Below are 25,067 nucleotides of genomic sequence, written 5' to 3' on the forward strand. Positions count from 1 at the left end.
CTGCAGTGCCGGCATCTCATATGGGAGCCAGTTCGAGTCCCGGCTGCTCCACTTTTGATCCAGCTCTCTGCTATGGCCTGGGAAAGCAGTAGAGGATGGTCCAAGCCCTTGGACCTCTGCACCTGAGTGGGAGACCCGGAAGAAGCGCTTGGATCTTGGTTTCAGTTTGGCCCAGCTCCGGCCATTGCAGCCATTTGGGGAGTGAGCCAGCAAACGGAAAACACTCACTTACACTCTCTCTCTCTGCTTCTGCCTCTCTGTAACTCTGACTTTCAAATAATAAATAAATAAATCTTTAAAAAATTATCTTTATTTCCATCAAAGATATATTCACATTTTCAGAAATAAATATTACTGTAAATTCTATGACAAAAACAGCCATTTCTGGCCCCAGAGTCCCTTCTCATTAGCCATTAGTCTAAATCTCTTTGGCTGTGTCTTTTGATACTTAGCTTCATACTTTAAAAAATTAAAACTTTTTTTAAAATTTACTTTTATTAGAAAGGAAGAAAGACAAAGTCAGAGACACAGGAGATCTTTCATCCACTGCTTTACTCCCCAGATATCTGTAATAGCCATGGCTGGGCCAGACTGAAGCAGAAGCCTGGAACTCCATCTGGGTCTCCTACATGGGTGGCAGGGACCCGGATGCTTGATGCCATCTGCTGCCCAGGGTGTACATTAGCAGGAAGCTGGACCAAAAGCAGAGCCAGGACTTGAATCCATGTGCTTCAATATGGGACGTAGCAACTTACCCACTGTGGCACATGCCCGCCCAAATACTTTTTATTTGCACTCCTGTTCAGGTATTGAAAAGAATAATGATAAGTATCAGCGTGGTTCCTATTAGCTTCTACCGCAGAAGATGGGGGCTTCCTGCGTGCTTTCTCCCATTCTCACACACTCCCCTCCTGGAAAGAGCACTTACTCGTCTTTGTCTGTGACACAGCACACTCAGCAGCTTCCTCCTCTGGGCACCATCCGACACTTAACAGGTCTGTCTGGCTCTCAAAGGACTCCTGAGATCCACGTCATTATGGAAACCTGGGCAGCTACTCTCAGCCAATCACTGCTTCTCACATTTAAGACAATTACATTTTCATTGGATGATTGAATTCTCTCAGGAGGTCTGATCTCCAGTAATCCAAGTGAATCAAAAGTGGGGGCCTTAGGCCTGGACTGGCAGGGAGTGGAACAGTTAAGGGCAGTGAATTGGCTTTCACTGCTTCTTGGTCCATTCTACAAAATGTGTCAGCCATCAACTCTGGGCCAGATGATATGGTGCTGGAAAACCAAAAGGAACACATGCCTCTCCCTACAAGCTTTCTTCTTACTTCCTCCCACATGCTGTCTCAGGAAAAGGGGGCTCTCACCAGTGTCTTGTCGGATCACACTGGGGACAAGCTCTGCTGCTGGAGCAAGTTCAGACCCTCGGACTAGGGCTCTCGCTGATCTGGTCCCTGCCAAGGCTGAGACATGGCCTGCCCCTGGATGGGTGGAGGGAGGCACTGACTGCCCCGTCCACTCCTCCTCACTTCAGGGAGGGCAGCTGGTAGCCCAGATAGGAGAGGCCTAGAAAACACGTGGCAAGACTGAACCACACGGGCTCCCAGGGGCATGAGACTCCCTTCAGGAGGGGAACTCAGAATCCAAGGGACTCAAAGTCGCTCTTCTTGTCAGAAAAACAGAAGGGGGGCTGGCGTCGTGGTGTAGCCAGTAAAGCCACAGCCTGTAATGCTGGCATCATCCCATATGGGCGCCGGTTCAAGTCCCGGCTGCTCCACTTCTGATCCAGCTCCCTGCTAATGGCCTGGGAAAAGCAGCGCAGATGGGCCCTTGACAACCCATGTGGGAGGTCCAGATGAAGCTCCCTGCTTTGGCCTGGCCCAGCCCCGGGTATAGCAGCCATCTGGCGGATGGAAGCTCGAGCTCTGTCTCTTCTTTAACTCTGACTTTCAAATAAATAAATCTTAAATAAAAAAAGGAAGAATCATAAAAGCTGGGAGCAAGAATTGCTATCAAACGTGTCTTGTTGGCTTGTTCACTTTTAATGACTACCTCCCCCATCAGAACGTGGCTGAGAACAGGCCAGTGTTGCGTGTGTGCACTGTCAGGAACGTAAGCAGAGACTCCACTCATCTTTACTGATAGGTTTGGTTCTGGACAACAGCACTCCAGGGCACTGTGTGACCCTCCAGGTTTTTTGGACTCAGATCACACTTTATCTTAATTCACATTCTTCTATTAAATGTAGTATGCAAAAAAGAGAGAGAGAGAGAGAGAGAGAGAGAAGCAAGCTGACGCTCAGCTGTGACTTGGCATTTCTGTGGTTGCCTGGTGACAGCTCCAAGGAAGACTGAGGAGTTCCAGTAGACCCCTTCATGTCTCCTGGAGCACTGTTCTTTAATCACATCTCACCAAGTCTCTGTTTGAAGAAAAGAATGGGTTTGGTGGCAGTGGAACCTCCGCACCCAGCTGACTGCCACACCGGGATTAGCAGCCAGCTACACAGTCAGGCCGATGCTGACACACGCTCTCCCCACACCTGCTCCATGGCACCAATCCGTGCCATTCTCCCGATTTCAAGTCACCACTGTCTCTGGACATCACTGTCACTGAAGATGGGAAAACAACACCCCACTGAGGAGCTATTTTTCCTTCCTCATTTTCTCAACGTACTTAAAGGCAGCACAGATACACAGCCAGTAGAAAGTACAGGACAGCTGTAACTTACTCAGAAAGGAAACACTCCTTATGCACACTTCTTATCCCAGTTAGCTGTAACTTACTCAGAAAGGAAACACTCCTTATGCACACTTCTTATCCCAGTTGTTAAAAGGTGACTTTTAGGCCAGCACCACGGCTCACTAGACTAATCCTCCACCTGTGGCGCCGGTACCCCAGGTTCTAGTCCCGGTTGGGGCGCCGGATTCTGTCCCAGTTGCTCCTCTTCCAGTCCAGCTCTCTGCTGTGGCCCGGGAAGGCAGTGGAGGATGGCCCAGGTCCTTGGGCTCTGCACCCACATGCTCCCAAGGAGGAAGCACCTGGCTCCTGACTTCGGATAGGTGCAGCGCGCTGGCTGTAGTGGCCACTTGGGGGGTGAACCAACAGACAAAGGAGACCTTTCTCTCTGTCTAACTCTGCACGTCAAAAAAAAAAAAAAAAAAAAAAAAAAAGGTGACTTTTAAATTGCTTATTGGAGTGGGGGAAGGGGCTCCAGGGCTAGGCTTCTACAAGCAGCAGGAGAGGAGCAAGGTGCCTTCGGTGGGAAAAGTCTCCTCCGTGGGGACATTTTTTTTTTTTTTAAAGTCTATTTATTTGAAAGCCACAGTTACAGAGAGCAAGGAAGAGACAGAGTTAAGTAATCTTCCATCCTCTGGCGCTCTCCTCAAATGGTCACAATGACCCAGCCAGCAACCCAGAGCCTCTTCTGGGTCTCTCACGTGGGCACAGGAGCCATCTTCTGCTGCCTTCCCAGGCACTGGGATCGAAGTGGAGCACCCAGGCCTGGAACTGGTGCACGTATGGGGTGCCGGCATCACAGGCGGCAGCTTTACCCAGCACATCAAATGCAGGCCCCAGTGGGGGCACTTGTAGCCAGGGCTTTCATGAAGGTGGTTTTCCCTGCAGCTGCTAACAGGTTCAACACAAGAATGGCCTCCTGACTCGAGAGGCTTTCAGCTTCCTTCGGGGGAGACCAAGGTCCTCGAGGCCAGAGACACTGATGGGCAGATACACCCCCAGGCCCTCTGCCTGCGATTCTATGACCATCATCTGTATAACTGACGTTTAACTACGTTTCTCTTTCAAATCTATTCTGATAAGTAATAGGCTCTGTGAGCTATCAAACTGTTACTACAGAGATTCAAAAATCACACGGGATACCTGTTGGCTCAGGCAATTCCAGTTTGTTCACTTTAGAATCATCGGTATAGGAAGTTAACTTTGCTGTAGAAGCTAGGATGAACGAGCCTCATGGCCAATAATTCTCCTGTGCTATAGGTCTTCCTGATAATAAGAATCATCAGGGCTGGCGCCATGGCGTAGCGGGTGGAGCCACGCCTGCACTGCCAGCATCCCATATGGGTGCTGGTTCGAGATCTGGCTGCTCCACTTCCGATCCAGCTCTCTGCTGTGGCCTGGGAGAGCAGTGGAGGATGGCCCAAGTCCTTGGGCCCCTGCGCGGGAGACCCGGAAGTAGCTCCTGGCTCCTGGCTTCAGATCGGTGCAACTCCGACCGTTGCAGCCATTTGGGGAATAAACCTCTCTCTCTCTGCCTCTCCTTCTCTCTCTGTGTAATTCTGACTTTCAAGTAAAATAAATAAAACTTAAAAAAAAAAAAAAAGAAGGAATTATCAGAGTGAACTTTCTGGATCTAGTTTTCTCCTTGTTCTAAGTAAAGGGTGCTTCCTATACTGAAATTCAAACACATACAAGGGCCCGTTCTATCACAGGACATAAACTTTCCAGATTTACTCACAAAGGAGCAGACAAATGCTGAGTCATAAGGGAAGAAAAGGAAATATGCCAAATCTTAAAGAAAAAGCCAGGTTGTACGGTGGGCATGGAGCAGTACTAGCGACAGGCAGCTTACAGACTAAGGGTCTTAAATGAATTCAGTCCAAACAACCCAGCAAAGTAGATACAAGGATACTTCAAAAGTCTGTTGAAAAATGGAATTACAAGATACATTTATTTTCATGCCAGCAATTTTTGAAATTCATATCAAGTTTTTTTCATAATATGAATTTTACATTAGTATTGTGAAAATCCCCTGTAGGAATGTATTTCAAAACATTTTGTGGAGTTGGCACTGTGGCCTAGTAGGCTAAGCTTCTGCCTGTGGCACCAGCATCCCCTATGGGTGCTGGTTTGAGTTCCAGCTGCTTCTCTTCTGATCCAGCTCTCTGCTATGTCTGGGCAAAGCAGTAGAAGATGACCCAAGTGCTTGGGCCTCTGCACCCATATGGGGCTGCAAGAGGCTCCAAGCTCCTGGCTCCTGGCTTCGGATTGGCTTATCTCCAGCTGTTGCGGCCATTTGGGGAGTGAACCAGTGGGTGGAAGACCTTTCTCTCTGTCTTTCCCTCTCTCTGAACTCTCCCTCTCAAATAAATAAAGAAATCTTTAAGATAAAAAATTTAAAAAAAATTTGGACCCCAAATAATCTTTTTTTTTTTTTTTTTGGAGAGGCAGAGTTAGACAGTGAGAGAGAGACAGAGAAAGGTCTCCCTTCCATTGGTTCACCCCCCAAATGGCTGCTATGGCCTGCGCACTGCGCTGATCCGAAGCCAGGAGCCAGGTGCTTCCTCCTGGTCTCCCATGCGGGTGCAGGGCCCAAGCACTTGGGCCATCCTCCACTGCCTTCCCGGGCCACAGCAGAGAGCTGGACTGGAAGAGGAGCAACCGGGACAAAATCCGCTGCCCCAACCAGGACGAGAACCCGGGGTGCCGGCGCTGCAGGTGGAGGATTAGCCTAGTGAGCTGTGGCGCCGGCCAGAAACTTATCTTTGAGTTCCATTTTCCACGAACTTTCTGAATAGCTTTTGTATTATTACCCCTATTTATAGAAAAGATAAGTGAGGTTGAACGTGGTTAATGACTTGCTTAATTTCACAGCTTGTCAAAGGTGCAGTTGGGGCCTAGGCTGGTCTGGTTCCAAAACCTATGCCCTCTGTATGGAATCATGCCACCTCCCCGACCGCCACAGGTGCACTGGCCCTTCTCAGGAGAAAAGGGCACCCGTCGCACTGAGCCGCAGGCCCTGGAGCCGCTCCAGCGGCCAGGAAAGGCTGAGCGGTGCTCAGCAGTGCAGCCTTGGGACATCAGCGTTGGTGTCCCAGCTCCTCACTTAATGGCAAGCCCTGGATCCCGAGTCTTTTTTACTCATCTGTGAGGCAAAAATAACAACCAACTCAAATAGTTGTGTTAAGGATTAAATGTAATGGGGGGAAAACGTGTTTGGCGGACTGCCTGACCAATTTTGCATATTAGTAAGTGGTAATAATTATTATAATGTAACTATATATGTACTTTAAAAGTCACAGGCCAATGTGAAAAAACTGTGACCTCAGAGATGTTATTTAATATATGAGTTAATGAAAACTAAAATATCCTACTAAAAGCAAATTAGTGTTTTCTATGCCGCAAGTGTATATAGTTGTAAGCTCAGCAGTGTCAGTATTAGCAGTCTAAATTATATACCCTTAATTTTTTGTGAGTTCTAACCATTTTATTATGCTTTCAACCACAGAAAAGTTGAGAAAAATATACACTGAAAATCCATGTAATGGGCCAGTGCTGTGGCGCAGCAGGTTAATCCTCTGCCAGTGGTGCCGACATCCCATACGGGCACTGGTTCTAGACCTGGCTGCTCCTCTTCCAATCCAGCTCTCTGCTATGGCCTGGGAAAGCAATGGAAGATGGCCCAAGTCCTTGGGCCCCTGCATCGGTGTGGGAGACTCGGAGGAAACTCCTGGCTCCTGGCTTAGGACTGGCCTAGCTCCGGCTGTTGTGGCCATTTGGGGACTGAACCAGCAAATGGAAGACCTTTCTCTCTGTCTCTTCCTCTCACTATCTGTAATTCTACCTCTCAAATAAATAAATAAAATCTTAAAGAAAAAATCCACGTACTCCCCACCTGGATCTCACAAATAAAACTTTTGAGAACATATTTACCCACAAATCCATTTAAAAATGCAATTCAAGACAAGGACAGACAGTAATACTTTTAGTCCTATGCACTTCAGTATGTGTATCATTCATGGAGTTCAATATTTAAGGGGATCTTTTTACTCTGAGGTAAAATGTATATACTGTGACATCCACAGATCTCACAGAGATCATCTGATACGGGCAGCCCCAGCTGTGTGACCCTGGTTCCCTACCCCAGGAGGTCCCCGCACTGGTGAGGAAGCTGGGACGAAGGGCTCAAGAATCAAGGGATTTGTTCAAACCTCACCTACATTACTTACCAGCAGCACACACGGGCTTCAAAAAGCTTACTGAAAGCAGAATTCAAATTTTGGTGCAAAAAATTTTGAAAATCATGCCTAAGTTTTTAAATAACATACATTTTCCATAAAGTTTTTGAAGATTTCCTGTATTTCCTCTGTTTTTATATGTCTTTAGTTTCTTCAACCACCAAAAAGAGATAATATACATATCACAAGGTCTTTTGTGAAGGTTAAATACAAAAATATCTCGAATACAGTTCAGTGTTCAGCAGATGTAAATCAAACAGGAATCATTCCCATGGTATTTTCTCTCTACCTGCCTCCCCACCTGCTCCCACCCACAATCTGATGATGCTGCCTTCAAAAAGAAAATGGTAAGGACAGATTAAAAAAAAAGAAGAAAAACAGTTAACTGAGAGAAGAGGGGAAAAGGCACCTCTCGGCATAGGCAGTCCTCTCCCAATTTATCCACTCTGACTTCAGCTAATTAAGCATCTGTCTCGATGGTCTCCTCAGAAGATTAGTCATCCCCACTTCATGACACTGATTGTTGGTTGCAGCTTTCTCCCCACTTGCTGCCGTTTCCAGAAACTTCTAGGAGTTTTCTCACCAGGCACATGGCAAGGAATGATGCAGGGTCCCCATTAACCCCCCACAGGTGCCCTTGGTGCCAATGCTGTTCATAATGCTGCCAGACACATCCTTAGACGCGCCTCCCCAAAACAAACCTGTTAAAGGGTGGCACCTTTTTTGTCTACATTTCTGACTCCCAGATTATGATGCATTTCCTAAGTGCCAGCCCAAAACAAAATACTGAAGAACAATGCACGCTAGTCTGGATTACAAAGCAAGCAGCTAACACAAGGTCTCAAATGAGGTGAAGGGGAGTTTGCTGAATTACCAGCTAGCTCTTTCTGAACATAGCAGCAAAAGCTCTGTTGGTGCCTGAAGGGCCAGCAGGCAAACAAGTGGAGCTACCTGGCCTGGACACGGCCGTTTCTCTACCTGCCACAGTGTGTGTAGGGGTGTGTATGTGCATATGGTGCACCTATTAGGGCAGGAAGAGGACATGTGGAGGGTGGAATATATTCCAGGCTACAGGTCACACCTTAAAAATGGTTTCCTGAAATCAGACTCTCATTTTCCTCACTAAATGAAATGACTAATATACAATATACTTACTAATGACAATATACTTACCACCAAGCATCAGCTTGGCCAAAACTAAAAATCAATACCACCTAGTACTGGTAAGGGGGTGGGGAAAGAGGCACTCTCACATATTGCAAGAATGAGTATGTACTTTTTGAAGGAAGATTTGTTTTTCTTTTTTTTTAATTTTTTGACAGGCAGAGTGGACAGTGAGAGAGAGAGACAGAGAGAAAGGTCTTCCTTTGCCGTTGGTTCACCCTCCAATGGCCGCCGCGGCCGGCGCGCTGCGGCCGGCGCACCGCGCTGATCCGATGGCAGGAGCCAGGAGCCAGGTGCTTTTCCTGGTCTCCCATGGGGTGCAGGGCCCAAGCACCTGGGCCATCCTCCACTGCACTCCCTGGCCACAGCAGAGAGCTGGCCTGGAAGAGGGGCAACCGGGACAGAATCCGACGCCCCGACCGGGACTAGAACCCGGTGTGCCGGCGCTGCTAGGCGGAGGATTAGCCTAGTGAGCCGCGGCGCCGGCCAGATTTGTTTTTCTCAACATTTTAAATAAGCAAACCTCTGACAGGATTTCCATATTTAAAATGTAGCCCGGGGCAGGTGCTGTGTTACAGTAAGTTAAGCTACTGTCTGCAGTGCCAGCATCCCATACAGGCGATGGTTGAAGTCCTGGCTGCTCCACTTCCAATCCTGCTCCCTGTTAGTGTCCTGGGAAAGCAGAGAGGATGTCCCAAGTCTCTGGGCTCCTGCACCCATGTGGGAGATCCAGATGAAGCTTCTGGCTCCTACCTTCAGCCTGGCCCAACCCTAGCCACTGTGGCCACTTTCTCTCTCATTCTCTTTCTAACTCTGCATTTCAAATAATAAATAAATAAATCTTTAAAAAAATAAAATGCAGCCTAAAGACACAGTGAATATTCATACAGGACTGTTCACTAAATGCTTTTGGTAATACTGAGAGTTTGGAAATAACTGAATGTCTTTCAACAGAGAGCTGAGCTAAATTATTTAGATAGATTAAAATGTACAGAAAGTTGAACACAGAATAATTCTTTGGACATTTTACTGAATGACAAAGCAAATGCAACATGATACATGTTGTGTGACGCCATTACAAAACAGCCCTTTCCACACACACATTTTTCATGAGTTCATTCAGCAAATATTTAATGAGTACTCTCTACTACTTGACAGGCACCCTGAAAGATGCTGAGTATACAGGTGATTAAAAAAATAAAAACAAAAACCAAGGACCCCACCCACATGAGATCTAAGGTCTGTATGAGAAGTCAATCAAAAAAATTAAAGGATTTACACCAAAGAGAAGTAGAGGAAACCTTTACTGATTACTTCACACACCTCTAAAATGTTTGGTTTTATTCAACAAGTATTTATTTTGAAAATATCTTTTACTATTATCTTGTTTTGATACTAATTCCAGGATAGTTGGCCACAGCCCCAAGCTATTTCAATTCCCGCAAACTGTGCATTCAGCCATTATGAAAGCAACCAGCCCCTACCACGGTGCCCACCGCACTGCCCCCTGAACAGAGCTCCTTCCTCTCCCCTCCCGTCCTCACTGAGGGCTCCTCCACCTGTGGGCAGGCTTCTTGGGAGCCTCTGCACCAGTGTTTCTGCCTCATGTTTTGTGGCCTCTACTCCATTTGCACCCTGCAGGTGGCGTGTTTTCTAATAGAAATGCCGACCACATTGCCCCCCTGTCAACAGCTGCACTGCCACCCAAGGGAAGCTAAAACCAAGCCTACAAACAAGGTCTCACCCCGAATGACCAGGCAGCCTTGTCATGCCCCATTCTCCCGCTCCTGCCCTCCAGCTTATCTCACTGAGTTCTAGATGGTTTCCAGAAAGCACCAAGCGCTCTTGCTTGGCTCCGCCCCTCTTCACCTGACCAGCCCCTCCTCTACTCCTCATCTCACAGATAATGTGCTCAGGATTTTCTCCCCAGACTCCCCAGGAATGACCAGGGTTCCTCTCCCAACCGGTGCACCAGGCCCTACACTTAACTTCCACTTAGCACATGCATGGTATTCTGCTGGCTGTTTATTTGCCTGACTCCCAAAATAAACAGTCAGGGCCATATCTTGGCCTCTACAAAAGCACAGTGCCTGCACAGTGCCTGCTATGTAGTAAGCCCTCGAGAATCCAATGCATCTTTCATGTTTCAGCTCACCACCTCGTCAAATCTGGTAAGGACCCAGCTTCTGTAGCTAACCCTCAGCCCTGTTCCTGCCCCAGGAACTGGAAGCTTCTATGTTCTATGACTACATCTCAAAATATGTTATGTCTTTGGCTTGGAATGTCCTTATTCTCATTTACTCTTCTGGCAAAGTTCTAATTAATCTTCAAAAAAAAGCGCCGAAGAAATTCCTGAACCCTAGAGCTGCTTTTCCCTGCCCTCTGCCCCGTCCCGGCCTTGCTGCTTACAGGTGTTCTTCTGCCTGTCAATCTACCACATTTTAGTGTCTCCTTTCCTGTTGAACTAAGCAGGGCACATTAGAGCCACACAGAGCCTAGGGGCACACACGGCCCTCTCACAGAGTGCTTGGATTAATGCTCGCTCAACCTCTGCCACATTGCAACCGAAGAAAGTGAGGCTCAGAGACGTTAAGTGTGTGACCCCACACACAGTACCAGCTTCTTAATTCTAAGCCACCCCCCCCCATTTTTAATACTCCTAAAATCAAGATGCTCCATTTAATGCAGTCTTATTTCCCAAGAAGCTCCAGAATTAGTCCCTAGCGGATCCACGGAAGGTCCTCGGACTCCAAACTGTGTGTACCTCAGAGCCTTCGGAGTCTATGTCTTATCTCTCGCTCTCTTCCTGCTTTTCCATTAATCGAATCCAGGCTGTGGCTGCCCCAGATGAAGTGAATGAATAGATTTTCTAATGGAAAAGGAACTTCTGAAAGATTAGCAACTAGCAGGAAGAGTAAATGCTGGTCAAATGTAGTTTTGCCGAATGATGTATTTCTCGTTTTTCTGGTGTGGCAGTTGCGAGAGCTCATAACACCCTTCTAAAATAATTGGGTCTCTAAAGTGGTTCCAAAAGATTTTTGCTTGACATAAATTCTCCAAATTTCCAGGCTTTCTGGATAAAATAGTTGACTGCAATGCCATCTTTAACGTGTTCCGCTCTACACTCCACGAGATCCATCAGGAGCTGAGCACACCAGACAGGGGAGGCTCAGGTGAGAGGCAGAGGGAGGAGGAAGCAGGGGCACTGAAGTCGGAGATGCTGGCGGGGGGCACTGCTGAGCTCCACTTTTAACCACCTTAGCGGTCTAATCTACCACCTCATTTTCCACACTGGGTCGCTGGACACGCAGCACCAGGTCTTTGCTTTGTTTTCAGCCCTCACACGAGTGGCACTGGCAATGGTTATTTATTTTTCATAAGGAGGAACAGCTGTCTGCGGAGAGCACTGTCTTTGAGAGAAAGGGCATGTACGCAAGTGCTATTTACCTTACATTTCTTTCTTTCTTCATTTTTAAGGGTTACAGCACGAGGAAACCACCCATCTGCGTCCCTGCCTTACAAACCCTACCTCATAGACGAAATGGTACAGGACTTCCCTCTCTACAGTGACACGTGAAGGGAGACTGTCCAACCCTGCAGCCAGAAGACTCTTCAGCTTACTGTGGCCTTTGGGGAACCCTTCAGACCAGGAAAGGGTTAAAAGTCCTGCTCCTTCTAAGCCACAGATGGGTTTCCCTTTTTCCTAGGGCAGCTCAGGACAGGTGTATGTTGCTTTAAGAAAGCCAGACATAAAACATTAAAACTGACACCAATACAGACAAACTGTGCACTTACAAAAAGAATCCCTGGCTCTCTATCCAGATTCACCGCAGGGTTCCTTTAAATGCTGCGCTTCCCTAGTGCATTTAGATCTCACAATCAACGAGCATTTCTGTTTACAGAATTTTAAATGTGTTCTCCCATTAGGGTTCTAATAAGCAACATGGTAGAAATAAAAAGAGCATAGGCTTCGAGGTCAAAAAAGGCTTGGTTCCAACTTAGATTTACCACTCAATTCTGGGGAAATGTGGTGACTTCAGCTTCTCTAAGTCTGGTGGAAGGAGGCTCAGAGAAGGGAGTACCTGATCACACATATAATTATGATTATAGCTCCTTAATCCCAACATGTGCTTTCCTTCTCACTTTGTGTCATTTCTAAAACCTCATCTGTAAAACAAGCAAAATGACACCTAACTTCCAGGGGGTGCTGTGCAGGTTACACGAGGTGCTAACTCCAAGGATGCAACAGCCCTCCCCATGGCGGCTCTGAGCCACTGGAACAGGTCCTGCTTTTGGAAAGACCAGCTCCTCCCCGACACACAGCTCCCATGGCAAATAATAAACCCATGTGTGTCCAGTCTTCTAGGTCCACCTGGCACGAAAGGGGGCCCTGCAGGGTGTGGCTGTGCCGGTCCCTGCCGCAGAGGGGCTGCCGCAGCGGGTCCACACCGGGTCAGGGGCTCCCTTGCCCATTTCCTGGCACCTCTGCCTAACCTGCACCCCTCGTCACAGCACAACCAGCAACTCTGCACTCCTTTCTCCACCTCCTTCTCACCAGTTTTTCTTTGTGCTCACAGTCTCCACATGTGTCTTCCCCTCTTCGGGCATTGGCGTATTTCACAGAGGTTAAGTCTAGATTGCATTTTAAATGCAACTGGAAGACACTGAAGGGTTTGGAGCTAATATCATCTGACTCATAATGTAAAAGCTCTCTCTGCTGCTAGGCAGACAGCAGACTGGAGGCGCTGGCCACAGAAGCAGAACCAGTCTGGGGACGATTTCAACAGTCCTGGTGACAAATCCTGGCGACTCAGACCCACCGAATGTAGATGGAAAAGAATGAATAGATTCAGGGTTCGTTCTTGAAGTAAAACTGGCAGGAGTTCCTAACAGATAAGATGTAGGGGCCGGCGCCGCAGCTCACTAGGCTAATCCTCCGCCTAGCGGCGCCGGCACACCGGGTTCTAGTCCCGGTCGGGGCACCAGATTCTGTCCCGGTTGCCCCTCTTCCAGGCCAGCTCTCTGCTGTGGCCAGGGAGTGCAGTGGAGGATGGCCCAAGTACTTGGGCCCTGCACCCCATGGGAGACCAGGAAAAGCACCTGGCTCCTGCCATCGGATCAGCGCGGTGCGCCGGCTGCAGCACACCGGCCGCGGCGGCCATTGGAGGGTGAACCAACGGCAAAGGAAGACCTTTCTCTCTGTCTCTCTCTCTCACTGTCCACTCTGCCTGTCAAAAAATAAAAAATAAAATAAAATAAAAAAAATAAAAAGATGTAGCGAGAAGCAGGGGGCAGGTCGTGGGGGTGGTTTCAAGACTGACTAACGGCTGCTCGGCCCGAGGACTGGGCTGTAAGGACACTGGTCACGGTGCTGTGTACCTGCTGGATCTCTTGAGGTCAGTTTTCTCCCAATTTTTAAGGGAGGACAGTTAAGTAAGTTAACCTGCAAAGTCATCTGAAATGTTCTTTTTATATTAAAATATGGTAAGCCATGCTTTGAATGTCACAGCCCTGCCCCCACTCAACTCTTGCCAGCTTAAATGTGAAGGTCATTGTCTCAATGTCAGTTTCTCAGGGAGGAGCTCCCCTGCAGCCTGCTCTTCTCTCTCAGGCCCTCATGTGCTGTCTCCTTCTACAAGGTCAGCCGTCCTCAGTGAGGCCCTAGTCCATGGGCCACTCCACTGTCTTCTTGTAGCCAGCACAGGTCTGATACCCGGGAAGTGAACGCGCAACTCAGCTACAGACAAAGAGCTTACGGAATTCAAAATGCAATTAAAAGGTAAACTTACTTTGGTGGAAAAGTTTGAAATCCATACATTGTTTTTTAAGATTTACTTATTATTTGAAAGGCAGAATTACACTGAGAGAGAAGGAGAAACAATGAGATTTTTCATCTGCTGGTTTAATCCCCAAATGGCTACAACAGCTGCAGCTGGGCCAGGCTGAAACCAGGAGTCAGGGGCTTCTTCCAAGTCTCCAACGTGGCTGTAGGAGCCCAGAGCTTGTGCCATCCTTGGCTGCTCTCCCAGGCACAGGAGCAGGGAGCTGGATCTGAAGCGGAGCAGCAGGGACACGAGCTGGCGCCCATATAGAATCCAGGCATCGCAGGCAGTGGCTTACCTGGCTGCGCCACAGTGCCAGGCCCCGGAAGCGGTTTTTTTGTTATATGCATTTTCTCTGACCTTTTTGAAGACCTTATAGGCAGTGATTGCATTTTTTTTTAACAAAGAAAAACTTACCTTTTATTTTCCACAAACTTTTTCAAGCCCATACATTACGAATGAACATTTATAATTTACAAAATCTTTAAAGATTAACTTGAGAATCCAGTGATACCATCAGTGACTTTCCTCCAGGCCAGAACCCCGCACGCTGAGGCGGATGTCCATTCCCCCTTCCCGCTTCTGGGAGTACTTGGGGCCAGACTGTCTCATTGATGACACTCCAGGAGTAGGACAATACAGTCAACAAGCAGGAGTTAGAGGTGCTAAGAGAGAGTCACCTGACAAAGCTAATACTTTTCTTTCAAGTTCTAGGTGAAATTTTATGACGGAAGCTGGAATGAATGTCACAAGGCTTAATCATAACATTATAAAAACTTTTAAAAAGGAACTTCCGGGGATACACAGTTTTCTTTCACATCTAAAGCAAGAGCAGATAGCGGTAGCAGAGGGCAATAGGCGTCTGTTCGATCACCCAGCAGATAATAGAGAAAAACACCCCCGTTTCACAAGAGAATGGATAGCGAGACAGATCCATGCAGAAAACCACTCTGCTTGGTGAATCCTACTTTGAAGCCTTCCCTCTTTTGTGGACCAAGAGGTGCCGCTATTTCTGTGTCAATGTTCGTACGAAACTGATGTCCCTCCATTTCTCCACTGTGTCTCTGTCATCCCCAACACTCTGCTCCTGGGGTTGGTACAGATCGGTGGGTGACAACGTTTTTGAACAACCACAACAACAAAACACTAAGCAGCTCAGAGGGACACTGCTTGTGAGGGTGACCTTGACAGAGGGAGACCTTGATGAACTAAGGCCTTTATTAGCTAAGTAACAGGTCAGTTTACTTTATTGGCTAAATAAAGGGATCTAACAGGCTACTCTTCATTGTGTCAAACATACACCCGCCCAACTGTTAAACTCAGCAGAGGCTGCATCCGGATCTTGTAAAGCTGGATTCTCCACTCACTATGCTCTTAAACAGTGGGCACTTCCTGCCAATGTAGGTAGATTCTAAATGTCAAGCAGGTCACTAATAAAATGAAAAGCTGAGCAGAACTTTAAAAGAGACATTTAAAATGGCTTTTTAAAAAAAATAGGCCTTAGCAGAGAAATCACTGGAACATACTGTGAAAAGACTGCTATAGTTAAATACATGATTATTAACAGAAAAAAATCCGGCAGTAATCATAAATAGTTATGACTTGATGAAATAATTACAAGTAATGCAAGTCAAATTTGAGGCCAGTTATAAGTATCTGTAATGAGATGCTATCCTAAAGAGCAAAAATACTTTAAAGTCCTAAGGGTTCCACTGAGGAAGCTATTTACCCAAAGAAGAATTCTTTTGCTTAAACACCTACCACTTTCCAATTTTTCACAAATGAAAATTGGGGAGGGAGTGCCAGAAGGAAGGACAGAGGAGTATTTAAATATTAGGACTGCCATTAAGCCCACATCTTGATTTAATAATGAAATAGCTGAAGCTCTAAATTTATTGCTACTATTAAATGAAGAGTTGTATGGTCAGCCCAGAAAAAAGATGAGAAGCTAAAGGTCTTGGGCAAGAAACAGAGGTCTCTGTCAATGGATTCTGAAGTCTTGTTCTAGCGCAACTCACCTCTAGTGAACCCACAGTGTGAGGACTCACACCGCATGGCGTGTGCAGTTTAATATCAAGCAGTGGTCCCCCGCTTCTCACTTAAGTTAAATAAAAGCAGCAAAGAAACAAATGCCCTTCTGTAGTCAATTGGGTAAAAGCTATCTGCAGAGAGGGCTGAGCACTCTAACTCGGTCCCAGGCACGGGCATGACAGACAGCTTCTGGTAAAGACGGGCAGGTCACTTTGCAGCACAGGCTCAGGAAATGCAGGGTGGGGCGGGCACTGTGGCACAGCGGGTTCAGCCGCAGGCTGTGATGTCTGCATCCTCCATCGGAAGGCTGGTTCAGGTCCCAGTTCCTGCACGTTTTTTTGGGTGGGGAGAGGAGTGTGCTAGGGAACAGAATTGTTAATTTTGTGTGTCTATGCCACACTATCAGCACACAGTTTTTTCTTTTTGAAAGAAAAAATTTCTTTTCTCACAGTTCTGGAGACTGGAAGTCTGAAACTAAGTTGTCAGCAGGGTCATGTTTCTTTTAAAGGTTTTAGAAAAGAATCCTTTCTTGCGTCTTCCAGTTTCTGGTGGTTACCAGCAGTCCTTGGCATTCCTTGGCCTCCACTCCTGATCCAGCTTCCTGCTAATGCACACTCTGCAAGGCAGCACATGATGGCTCAAGCACTTGGGTTCCTGCTACCCACTTGGGAAACCTGGATGGAGCTCCTGGCTCCTGGCTTGGTCCGGCCCAACTCTGGCTGTTGTAGTCATTTGGGGAGTAAGCCAGTAGATGGAAAGTCTCTCCCTTTCTCTCTGTCCTTCTGCCTTTCAAGTAAATTTTTAAAAATCTTTAAAACAAACAAAAAACCCAAACGAAGTGCAGGATGAGGACTTTAGCCTGGCACCACTCTCCACCAAGTTCATGACTAAATCCATGTCCCATAAAGGGTTGTATTTCACAGACAACTAGAGAACCAACAGATTGGTTTTTTCCTAAAGCAAATGTACTTGCAGTTCCCTCTATGACGAGAGAATTTTCCTGTTTTCATTAATCACTCCCCGAAAGAAATTGCTCCAAACCACAAAGCTCAAAAACACAAAATGTATCCTGCTTTCCCCAAGCTAATCTTCAATATCTTTGCCAAACTAGAGTTCTTTCTATTTCATGAGATCAGATGTAACAGAGCAACAGAAAGAGCTTCTTACTGTACAAAGCCCTTTGAATTAAGAGAAGGGCAGTAATGTATGCAAATGCACCAATCTCCACTGGCTCCTTCAGGGCGAGAAGGGATACACAATGCAGATCACTGTTTCTCAGGTAACAAACTGTAACTCTGCACCAAGGATAAGGCAAAGGCTCTGAAGGAAACGGCAGCGGTGTGTACACAAAGGTGAGCATGAACGTGTGTACGAGCAACGTGGACGCCGGGCACGGACACAAACAGGTCTGAGACTGGACAGACATCGCTGGAGACAGGAGAGACACTGGCTCGGCTGTAGCCCCGTGAGTTCACAGGGTTTCATGGACAATTCAGAATAATGTGTCCAAAATACAATAAATTACATCACAAAATATTTTATTGTTTAGGAGATAAAACAAGAGAGAAGAACCAGGATCCTCAAGGAGGATGACTGCTTAGGAAGTATTTTTGAATATCTGAAGCTGTTTAAAATCTATTATTTTGGAACCAGGACCCTAAAATATCGACTTCCCCCAGGAAAGGAGAGACTATGCCTCTTCAATGATCCCCTAAATGCAAAATGGTTTGACCCCCATGCATTGGATAAAAGTCACCCAAAAAATGAACAAAAGAGGTGTTTGGAAAAACCAGAACACCATTCATCCCAGCTAACGACTTGTTCATTATGAGTGATGATGGATAAAGACTTCTCATGCTGAGATGAAATCAAGATTTATATGCATTGTTTCCTCTCCCAACTTGTGGGAAGATCATCATCATTTAATTCTATCTCTGCGGCCAGTGATGGGCATCCAGAGAGCTGGTTATCAAACGGCGCAGTCAGCTGGCAAAAGCCGAAACGTGCAGTTGGCACATCTGGACGGAGCCGCCACAGCCGAGGGTGAACAATGACTCCTGGCAAGCATCCAAATTGCTTGCAGACGCTAGCAGGTCTCATCTACAACCGCCCCTACCAGCATCTCTCTCTCTCTCTCTTTTTTATGAGAATCAGATTTTCATTGCTCCATTCAATTGCTCTCCTCTGCCATTTTTTACAGCTCTTATCGTTCCCGGGGAATATGGCCTTGAGACAGCTCATCCGTGTCCTTCACTATGTTATCTCTTCTAACTTTTATTAAAACTTCAGCTTTCATCTGAAGATAGCTAATTAAATCTGGAGCAGATTATATGCCTCCCCTTAAAGAGAGCACAAAACTATTTTCTTCAACCTGAGCAATGCTTTTTCCCTCTCCAAAAGGTGAAATCAAAGGTGTTTAAGAAATCTCTTTATGTACAAAGCTTTTTGACAAGCCATATACAGGTTGACTGATATTAATGTTATCTGTGCTATGACAAATCTTTGAGCTATTGCTCAAAATAATTATTTCTCAAGATGGACAATAGTTTTTCTTACATCCTTTAATTATCATAGCTAATACCATAATCCTATTTTTCTATATTAAGTTGGGTAATGAGGAGTTAGAGATTAACAAATATTTATGCACATCACGTGATTTACCTTTTTTTTTAAAGGTTATTCTCATTTGGTAAAAATGGAAGAGAATTTTTTTCTTTTTTCCTTTCAAATCCTAAACACTGGTAACTAAAAGTCCTATGAAAAATTTTGTGAAAACATGAAATTAAAAGCAGCAACTCAAGTTCAGGATTGATTCCGCTTTCAAGACAGCTTTATATCACCTAATCCTTAGTACAAATAGCTCTGTCTTAATCTACTACAGATTATTAATGACAGAACATCCATAACAGGTATGAACATATTCTTCTCACACATGCCACTGACCTAGTCCCTTCCAGAGGCCCAAGGGCAGCTTACAATCCCCCTCCCTGCTTTTTGCTGTAAATCTGCTAACCAAATCCTCTATAGCATTGATGCCCGAAACAATCTACCCCCATACACCTCTCTCTCTCTCTCTCTCACACACACACACACATGCACACACACACATCCTAAGCCCTTTTAACCTTACAGGGTTCAGTTTCTATTGTCAAGGTATGATTTAACTATCCCACCTGAAATTTTCTGGGATCCTTTTCTTCGCTTCACCGCCTTTAGCAAGATTTCCTTCATGGTGACCTTTGTGTTGTCTACCTGAATAAGGGAGAATCCATGAGCAGCATTTCTGCAGGAAGAGACAAATATTAAATCATCACTGACAGGCACCAGAGAGACGTTATTATGATCTTCAGTGTATCTCAGGAAGGTTTAAGGTAAATGTACCCCGAAGCGCCAATTATTTAAAAATGGGTTGAATACCTCTACTGCTGATTGAGGGGTGGGGGGAGCATTCCAGTACGAACAGTTCCAAGTGGAACAAAGGTCAGGGTTAGGGAAGGTTTTTTAATTGACCACAAATTGAGCCTAATTGGTCTGTGTGGGTCACTGGTACCATAGGTTCTTAGTGTTGGCTCCCAACCGAGTCCCACAGCAAGGACTGACAACTGGTAAACTTGGCTTGTGTCAGTAGATGTCACTGCAGGCAGATACTACCATTAGAATAAGCTCAGGGAGCCCTGGGTAAAATATGTCATGGTGGCAGGGGTAGGGGTGTGTGTGTGTGTGTGTGTGTGTGTTCCCAAAGGAATTCAGGATGTAGACAAGAAAAGGCTCTCCCTAACTAGCTAGTAAAATATGAGCATACATACATACGTACACCCAAATACACAGTCTCTGTGTGCTGCACTAGGAATGGTCACATCTCATTAGTTCTAGACTGTCGAATAAAATATTAGCTGAAGCACAAATGTTTACCAGACAATATACGAACACTACTTTTAAGCTTAATTAAATTGGGGTGGGGGAAGGCCTGCGTTTAGAGAGGCAGGGGGGAAAAACTAAGGAAGAAATATTCTGAAAACAAGCCTGTCTCTTGGGTGAGATATAACTTCACCAAGACTATTAATTGCAATAGCAAGTATCACAAATACTACTCACTATGCTTGGGCACTGGAACAAAACAGGCCCAGTCCAAGAAGCTAATGTAACAAACGGGACCCAAGCTTCCAACCATGGAACATGGGAATTGCCACAAGGAGTTTGGTCGCATTCCCATTTCCCCATAAGAATCTCAAAGGGGAACATGGCCAGAAAACATGGCAGAACCTCACACTGACAAGAAATGCGAAAGAAAAGCCAAGTCACAAGCTAAGCCCTGGAAAGACTTCCCAATGATATGACAGGCTGGGAAGGGGCCTCCAGCCTCGGTTCGACCCAACCAGGTGGCTGGCTCTCCATAGGGGCTGGGGCCCCGTCTCAAAACCAAGGACCCAATTTGCTTCCCTAATACAGAGACATCTCCACAGCCTTCCTCTCCATACGGCTTGCTGTTTAATCCTTGACATTCCATTTGTTAAAAAGCAGAAGCCGATGCTGGTCTGGCCAGCACGATCATCCATTTTAACTTGGTCAAGTTCTTGCTATCGAACAGCAGGCCTGAGAACTGTCAAGCTAATTTTCCTGAACACTCTGTTACAGAATCATGCCTGAGTCCCGGCCATTCTTTACCTCCGATGCTGGACCCCATCCCAGAACAGTCTTTAGAAGTTTATTTTACTGATCAAAGCAAAATAAGAAATAGCTCTTTAAAACAAAACAAAACAAAACAAAACTATATTTAGGGAGCGAGGCAGTAAGTGATACTTTGGCAAGAATACTGAAAGGTAAAGTGCCTTGTGCATTTATAAACTGGAGGGTATTTGCACTGGCGCTAGGCCAGTGTGTGTTTGGAACAAATGCCAATCAGCCGCGTTCCGTTTGCCCTCCCTGCTTTCTCCTCACAAGTCGGGGTGTGCTCCATCTGTGACAATATGTTGGGCGATGGATGAGCGGGGCCTAACAGGGAACACGCGTTCTTCAGAACTCACAGCCTAGTACTGGCCTAGGTCTCAGGAGCCGCCAGCCACCTGCGTTCCACCTGAACGATCTCAGAGTTGAGTCTGCTCATCAACTGCTTACACTCTCTCCTAATCCACTGCTGGCTGATAGCATTATTGTGAGTCCACACGTTTATCTTTCTCAGCAAAGCCAGACTAAAAGCTCACAAGGAAGCCTGGTGCTTGGCCTAACTTCCATAAATTAAAAGTGTCCTTTTAAAAGATTTTTGAACAGAGGAAAATCCCCAGTCTGTATTTTTCTGTCATTTTACCAAAACGTACCTAGGTGACAAGGTTAAAGCAAGCAGAGGAAATCCCTGGCACTTATCATCCACAGGCATTACTGATAAATTGTGCGGTGGAGGAATAAAGGATTACCTTCTGTATTTTTTCATTACACTTTTCTTTTGTTACAGAATACATAAATCCATTGTGGCACAATGTAATATGTATCACCACGCTACACCTGCGGACGCTTCCGAGCGGCTGCCATGTCTGTGCAGTCAGGAATGATAAGTGAACCACCCGTGAATGTTAACGATAGTGATCATTCCGAGGTAACTCGGCTCTCCATCTTCCTTTACAGCCTCCACGCTGGAGCCAGAGTAGCCAGGTTCACGGGAGGAAAATGAAAACAACGGCGACGAGAAGGGGCACGTGCGGCACTTAGAATGTGCCTTCAGGAGTGTGCCGTATCTTACTCGGGGGCTCCATTTCCGTAAAAACGTGCACATTAAAAGGAAACAAGAGGTTCTGCCCTGCGCCCTGCATGCTGCCCAGACCAAAGGGAAGTTTCCGAGGGTCCAAGCTGGGTCTGCTCCTCTCCCTCCAGACCAGTGCAAACTCTGGCTCCTGTCCCATGTCTGCAGCACTTGAGGGGGGCGGGTGGGGAGAGAAACACACAGTCTGGTTTCTGGACTCAGACACTGATAGGTTTCTGAAACTTTGAGAGCAGGGAATGTGAGCGGTTCCCAGCACCCATCCAGGTGCCACTGTTAACTTACACTCCAGGTTAACACATGGAAATGGAGACTGTTCCCACAATTTCAGCCTGGTTTCCAAACATGCTGGGTTTTAATGCCTCATTTCTTATCTCCAGGATTTTGTATGTGCTTTCTTAAAAAGTCTATTGAAATGCATCTCTTAAATCTGGTTTTATTTCATGCGGGGCTTTGGGCATGATGAGAACACGGTGATTGAGGAGACATGCTGGCGCGGGTCAGCAGTGCGCTCCCAGTCCCAGCCCCGCCCCTCCACCCGGTCTGAGCTCCGGCCTGGGCTGGGGGTGACAAGCCTTGGCTGACCAAGCAGGCTCCATACAGACCCAAGGTCTGGGCTCAGAAACTGCTCCTGTGTCCTGGGGAGCTGGGCGTTCTAGGGGCACTGTGCTGGGTCCAGAGTGAAACTCCACCTCCGGGAGCGGACGAAATGCTGCCAGGAGTGCTTTAGTCAATTCAGAGCGAGGCCCTGGCAAGTCTTGTAACCACTGAAAAATGCACGGGCATTTTAAAGAGATGCCTCACTTGGGGAACTCAGCTCTGTCCCAGCGCAAAGCCACTCAGTTACCAGAGAGGAGTTCTGAAACCGGCATGAACCCAACGTGATGAGCATTTCTCCACTAAGCAGTAAACCGGTGGTGACACAGACACGGGGGCTTCCTCGGAAAAGCCTGGACTCTAGTCACAGGACACAGGGTTGGACGCAGGACCCACGCTGGAAGGCAGCACACTAGGGAGGAAGGTGCTCGTGCAGGGAGTGAGACACCCTTGTTCTGAGCCCTGGCTCCAGGGCTAGTGGAAACACTGCCCTAACCCGTGAGCACCTTTGCCGCCCTCATGAAATGAGAGGCCACTTCCCTACAAAACGGTCATGAGGATAAACAGCGAATGCCAAAGCACCTGGTGCCAAGGCTGGCAAGGAGTTAAAGGAGATCACCAATTAGTTGTCTTTGGCTTCCTTTGGTCCAAGTCATCAGCCCAAAAGATGCCACCCTATTCAGTCCCCCTCTCGTCTACCCTCTAAGCAGCAGCTGCATCTCAACAGTGACCATATGTAACAGTAGCAGAGGCATTAAAACGTGTGGTTTGTTGGGCTTGGTGGCAACACTCAGGAGGCGCTGTCTGTGAGCAGCACGGGCCAGACTTCAGAACCTCCCTGCAGCTCAAAGGCGAGCATCCCAGCGAGCTTTCCTGTTTGAGAGGAAACCACAGAAACAGGTCTGTTCCACGTTAGCTTGACTCAACTGCTCTGGGAAGGCATGCTGGGAGTAGGAAGTTACAGCAGTGAAGCAGAGAAATCCAGTGAGATTTACTGAGTTTTTATGTGCATAGTACAAATTATGTACTATTTAACAACTGCACAGTAATACAGGTTGAACACCTGTAACCCAAAACCCCACCAGCTGAAATGCCCCACAGCCTGAAAGTCCTGAGCGCCAACCCGACACCATTGCTGGAAAGTTCCACCTTGATCTTGTGTGACAGGTCACAGCCAAGAGGCAGGTACACTTAAAAGAGTGTATAAAATCACCTCCAGGCTATGTGTAGAAGGCGTATATGAAACACAAGTGAATTTCATGGTTAGACTTGGGTCCCATCCCCAAGATATCTCACTATGTCCAGGCAGATATTCCAGAATCTGAAATCTGAATACTCTGGTTTCAAGCATTTTAGAAAAGGGATACTTCATAACCCATAGCAGCCATTACTATTTACTGAACACTTACTATGTGCCAGGTGCTACTTTAAGCTTAAAACAAAACAGTATCTGGGGTGGGTGCCATCATGCAATGGGTTGAGCCCTTATTAGGAAGCTAGCATCCCATCCTGGAGTGCTGTTTCAAGTCCAGCTGCTCTGCTTCCAATGTAGCTTCCAGCTGATGCACCCTGGGAGGCAGCAGGTGATGGCTCAAGTGCCTGGGCCCCTGCCACCCACTCATATGGAGCTCTGGACTCCTGGCTCTGGCCTGACACTGCCCTGGATGTTGTAGGCATTTGGGAAGCAAACCAATGGACTGAAGACTAATCTGTCTCTCTCTGTTGCTCTGCCTTTGAAGTAGATGAAAATAAACATTAAAAAAGTATATAAAATACATCTGTATTAACCCATTCGACCCTAAAATAAATATTATTATACATCAGAGGGAAACTGAAGCTAGAGGCACCAGGGAACTTACCTGAGGCTACTCATCTATTAAAAATCCTATTTTGGATTCAGAAACCAACCATATGGTCTCTAACCCAAGTAGCACAATCCAGTGGGAGAGAAAGACAAAGAAGCCAACAAACAATTACAGTTCTGTGTGATTAGCACAAACATGGAGGCCAGCTCAGAGGAGCTTCCCCCAGCCACTTAGGAGGGAGGTCAGAGAAGCTTCTGGTGGAGTCGATGTCTCAAAGCACAACCGCTGTTTAGCTTTATACCATGTTAACAAAGACAACGGCAACACCAGGAAGCGGCGGAGTGCAGTAAGCTCTAGAATAGAGTGGCCTGGTTTGGAGTGCCAACTCTGCCTTCCCTGGGCAAACCACAAAATCACCCTAATGGCGTTTTCTCATTTACAGAATGGGGGCTAATAGTAATTCTCAGATTGTAAGATTATTGTAAAGATTCAATACTTCTAAAGTTATTTACCATCACACCCAATAACTGCTTAATAAGAAACAGTTAATGTACTAACCATGAGCTCTTCTACATATATAATGATGAAACTGTGATAACAGTCAACATTTACCGAGCACTTTCTCTGTTTACTTAATTTTCCCTGAAAAGGTAGGTGCTATTATTATTTCCATTTTGTAACAGAGGAAACGGAGGTTTGACGAGGTTAAGCCACTTGCCTGAAGTTATGCAATCAGATACTAAGAAGTTACATAGCTGCTAATACGTCTTTGGAGGAGTCGGGACTTGAACTTCGGCCAGCTGGACTCCAGACCCCATGTTTTTAACTCCTCTGGATCCCAGAAAGGAGTGTTAAGCTTCAGGGGAAGGAGAGACCTCCAGAGAGCACATTCTGCAGATTGGAATCACTGACTAAT

General features: G+C 46.5%; 1 protein-coding gene across 15 annotated transcripts in view; it reads right to left on the reverse strand.

The window, feature by feature from the left end:
- MAPKAP1 (MAPK associated protein 1) overlaps positions 1-25,067 on the reverse strand; it is a 259,582-nt gene that overhangs the window by 85,228 nt on the left and 149,287 nt on the right. For 13 of the 15 annotated variants that reach the window (XM_089302685.1, XM_089302680.1, XM_017350085.4 and 10 more), the window contains one exon: positions 19,171-19,280. The exons of the other annotated variants lie outside the window; for them this stretch is intronic. In XM_089302685.1, the coding sequence (XP_089158811.1) occupies positions 19,171-19,280 (110 nt within the window). The remainder of the gene's footprint in view (positions 1-19,170; positions 19,281-25,067) is intronic. 15 annotated transcript variants of the gene reach the window in all.

Source organism: Oryctolagus cuniculus, chromosome 1 (assembly GCF_051225735.1).
Source record: "Oryctolagus cuniculus isolate XC-2025 breed Fujian yellow rabbit chromosome 1, ASM5122573v1, whole genome shotgun sequence".
Classification (NCBI taxonomy): Eukaryota; Metazoa; Chordata; class Mammalia; order Lagomorpha; family Leporidae; genus Oryctolagus; species Oryctolagus cuniculus.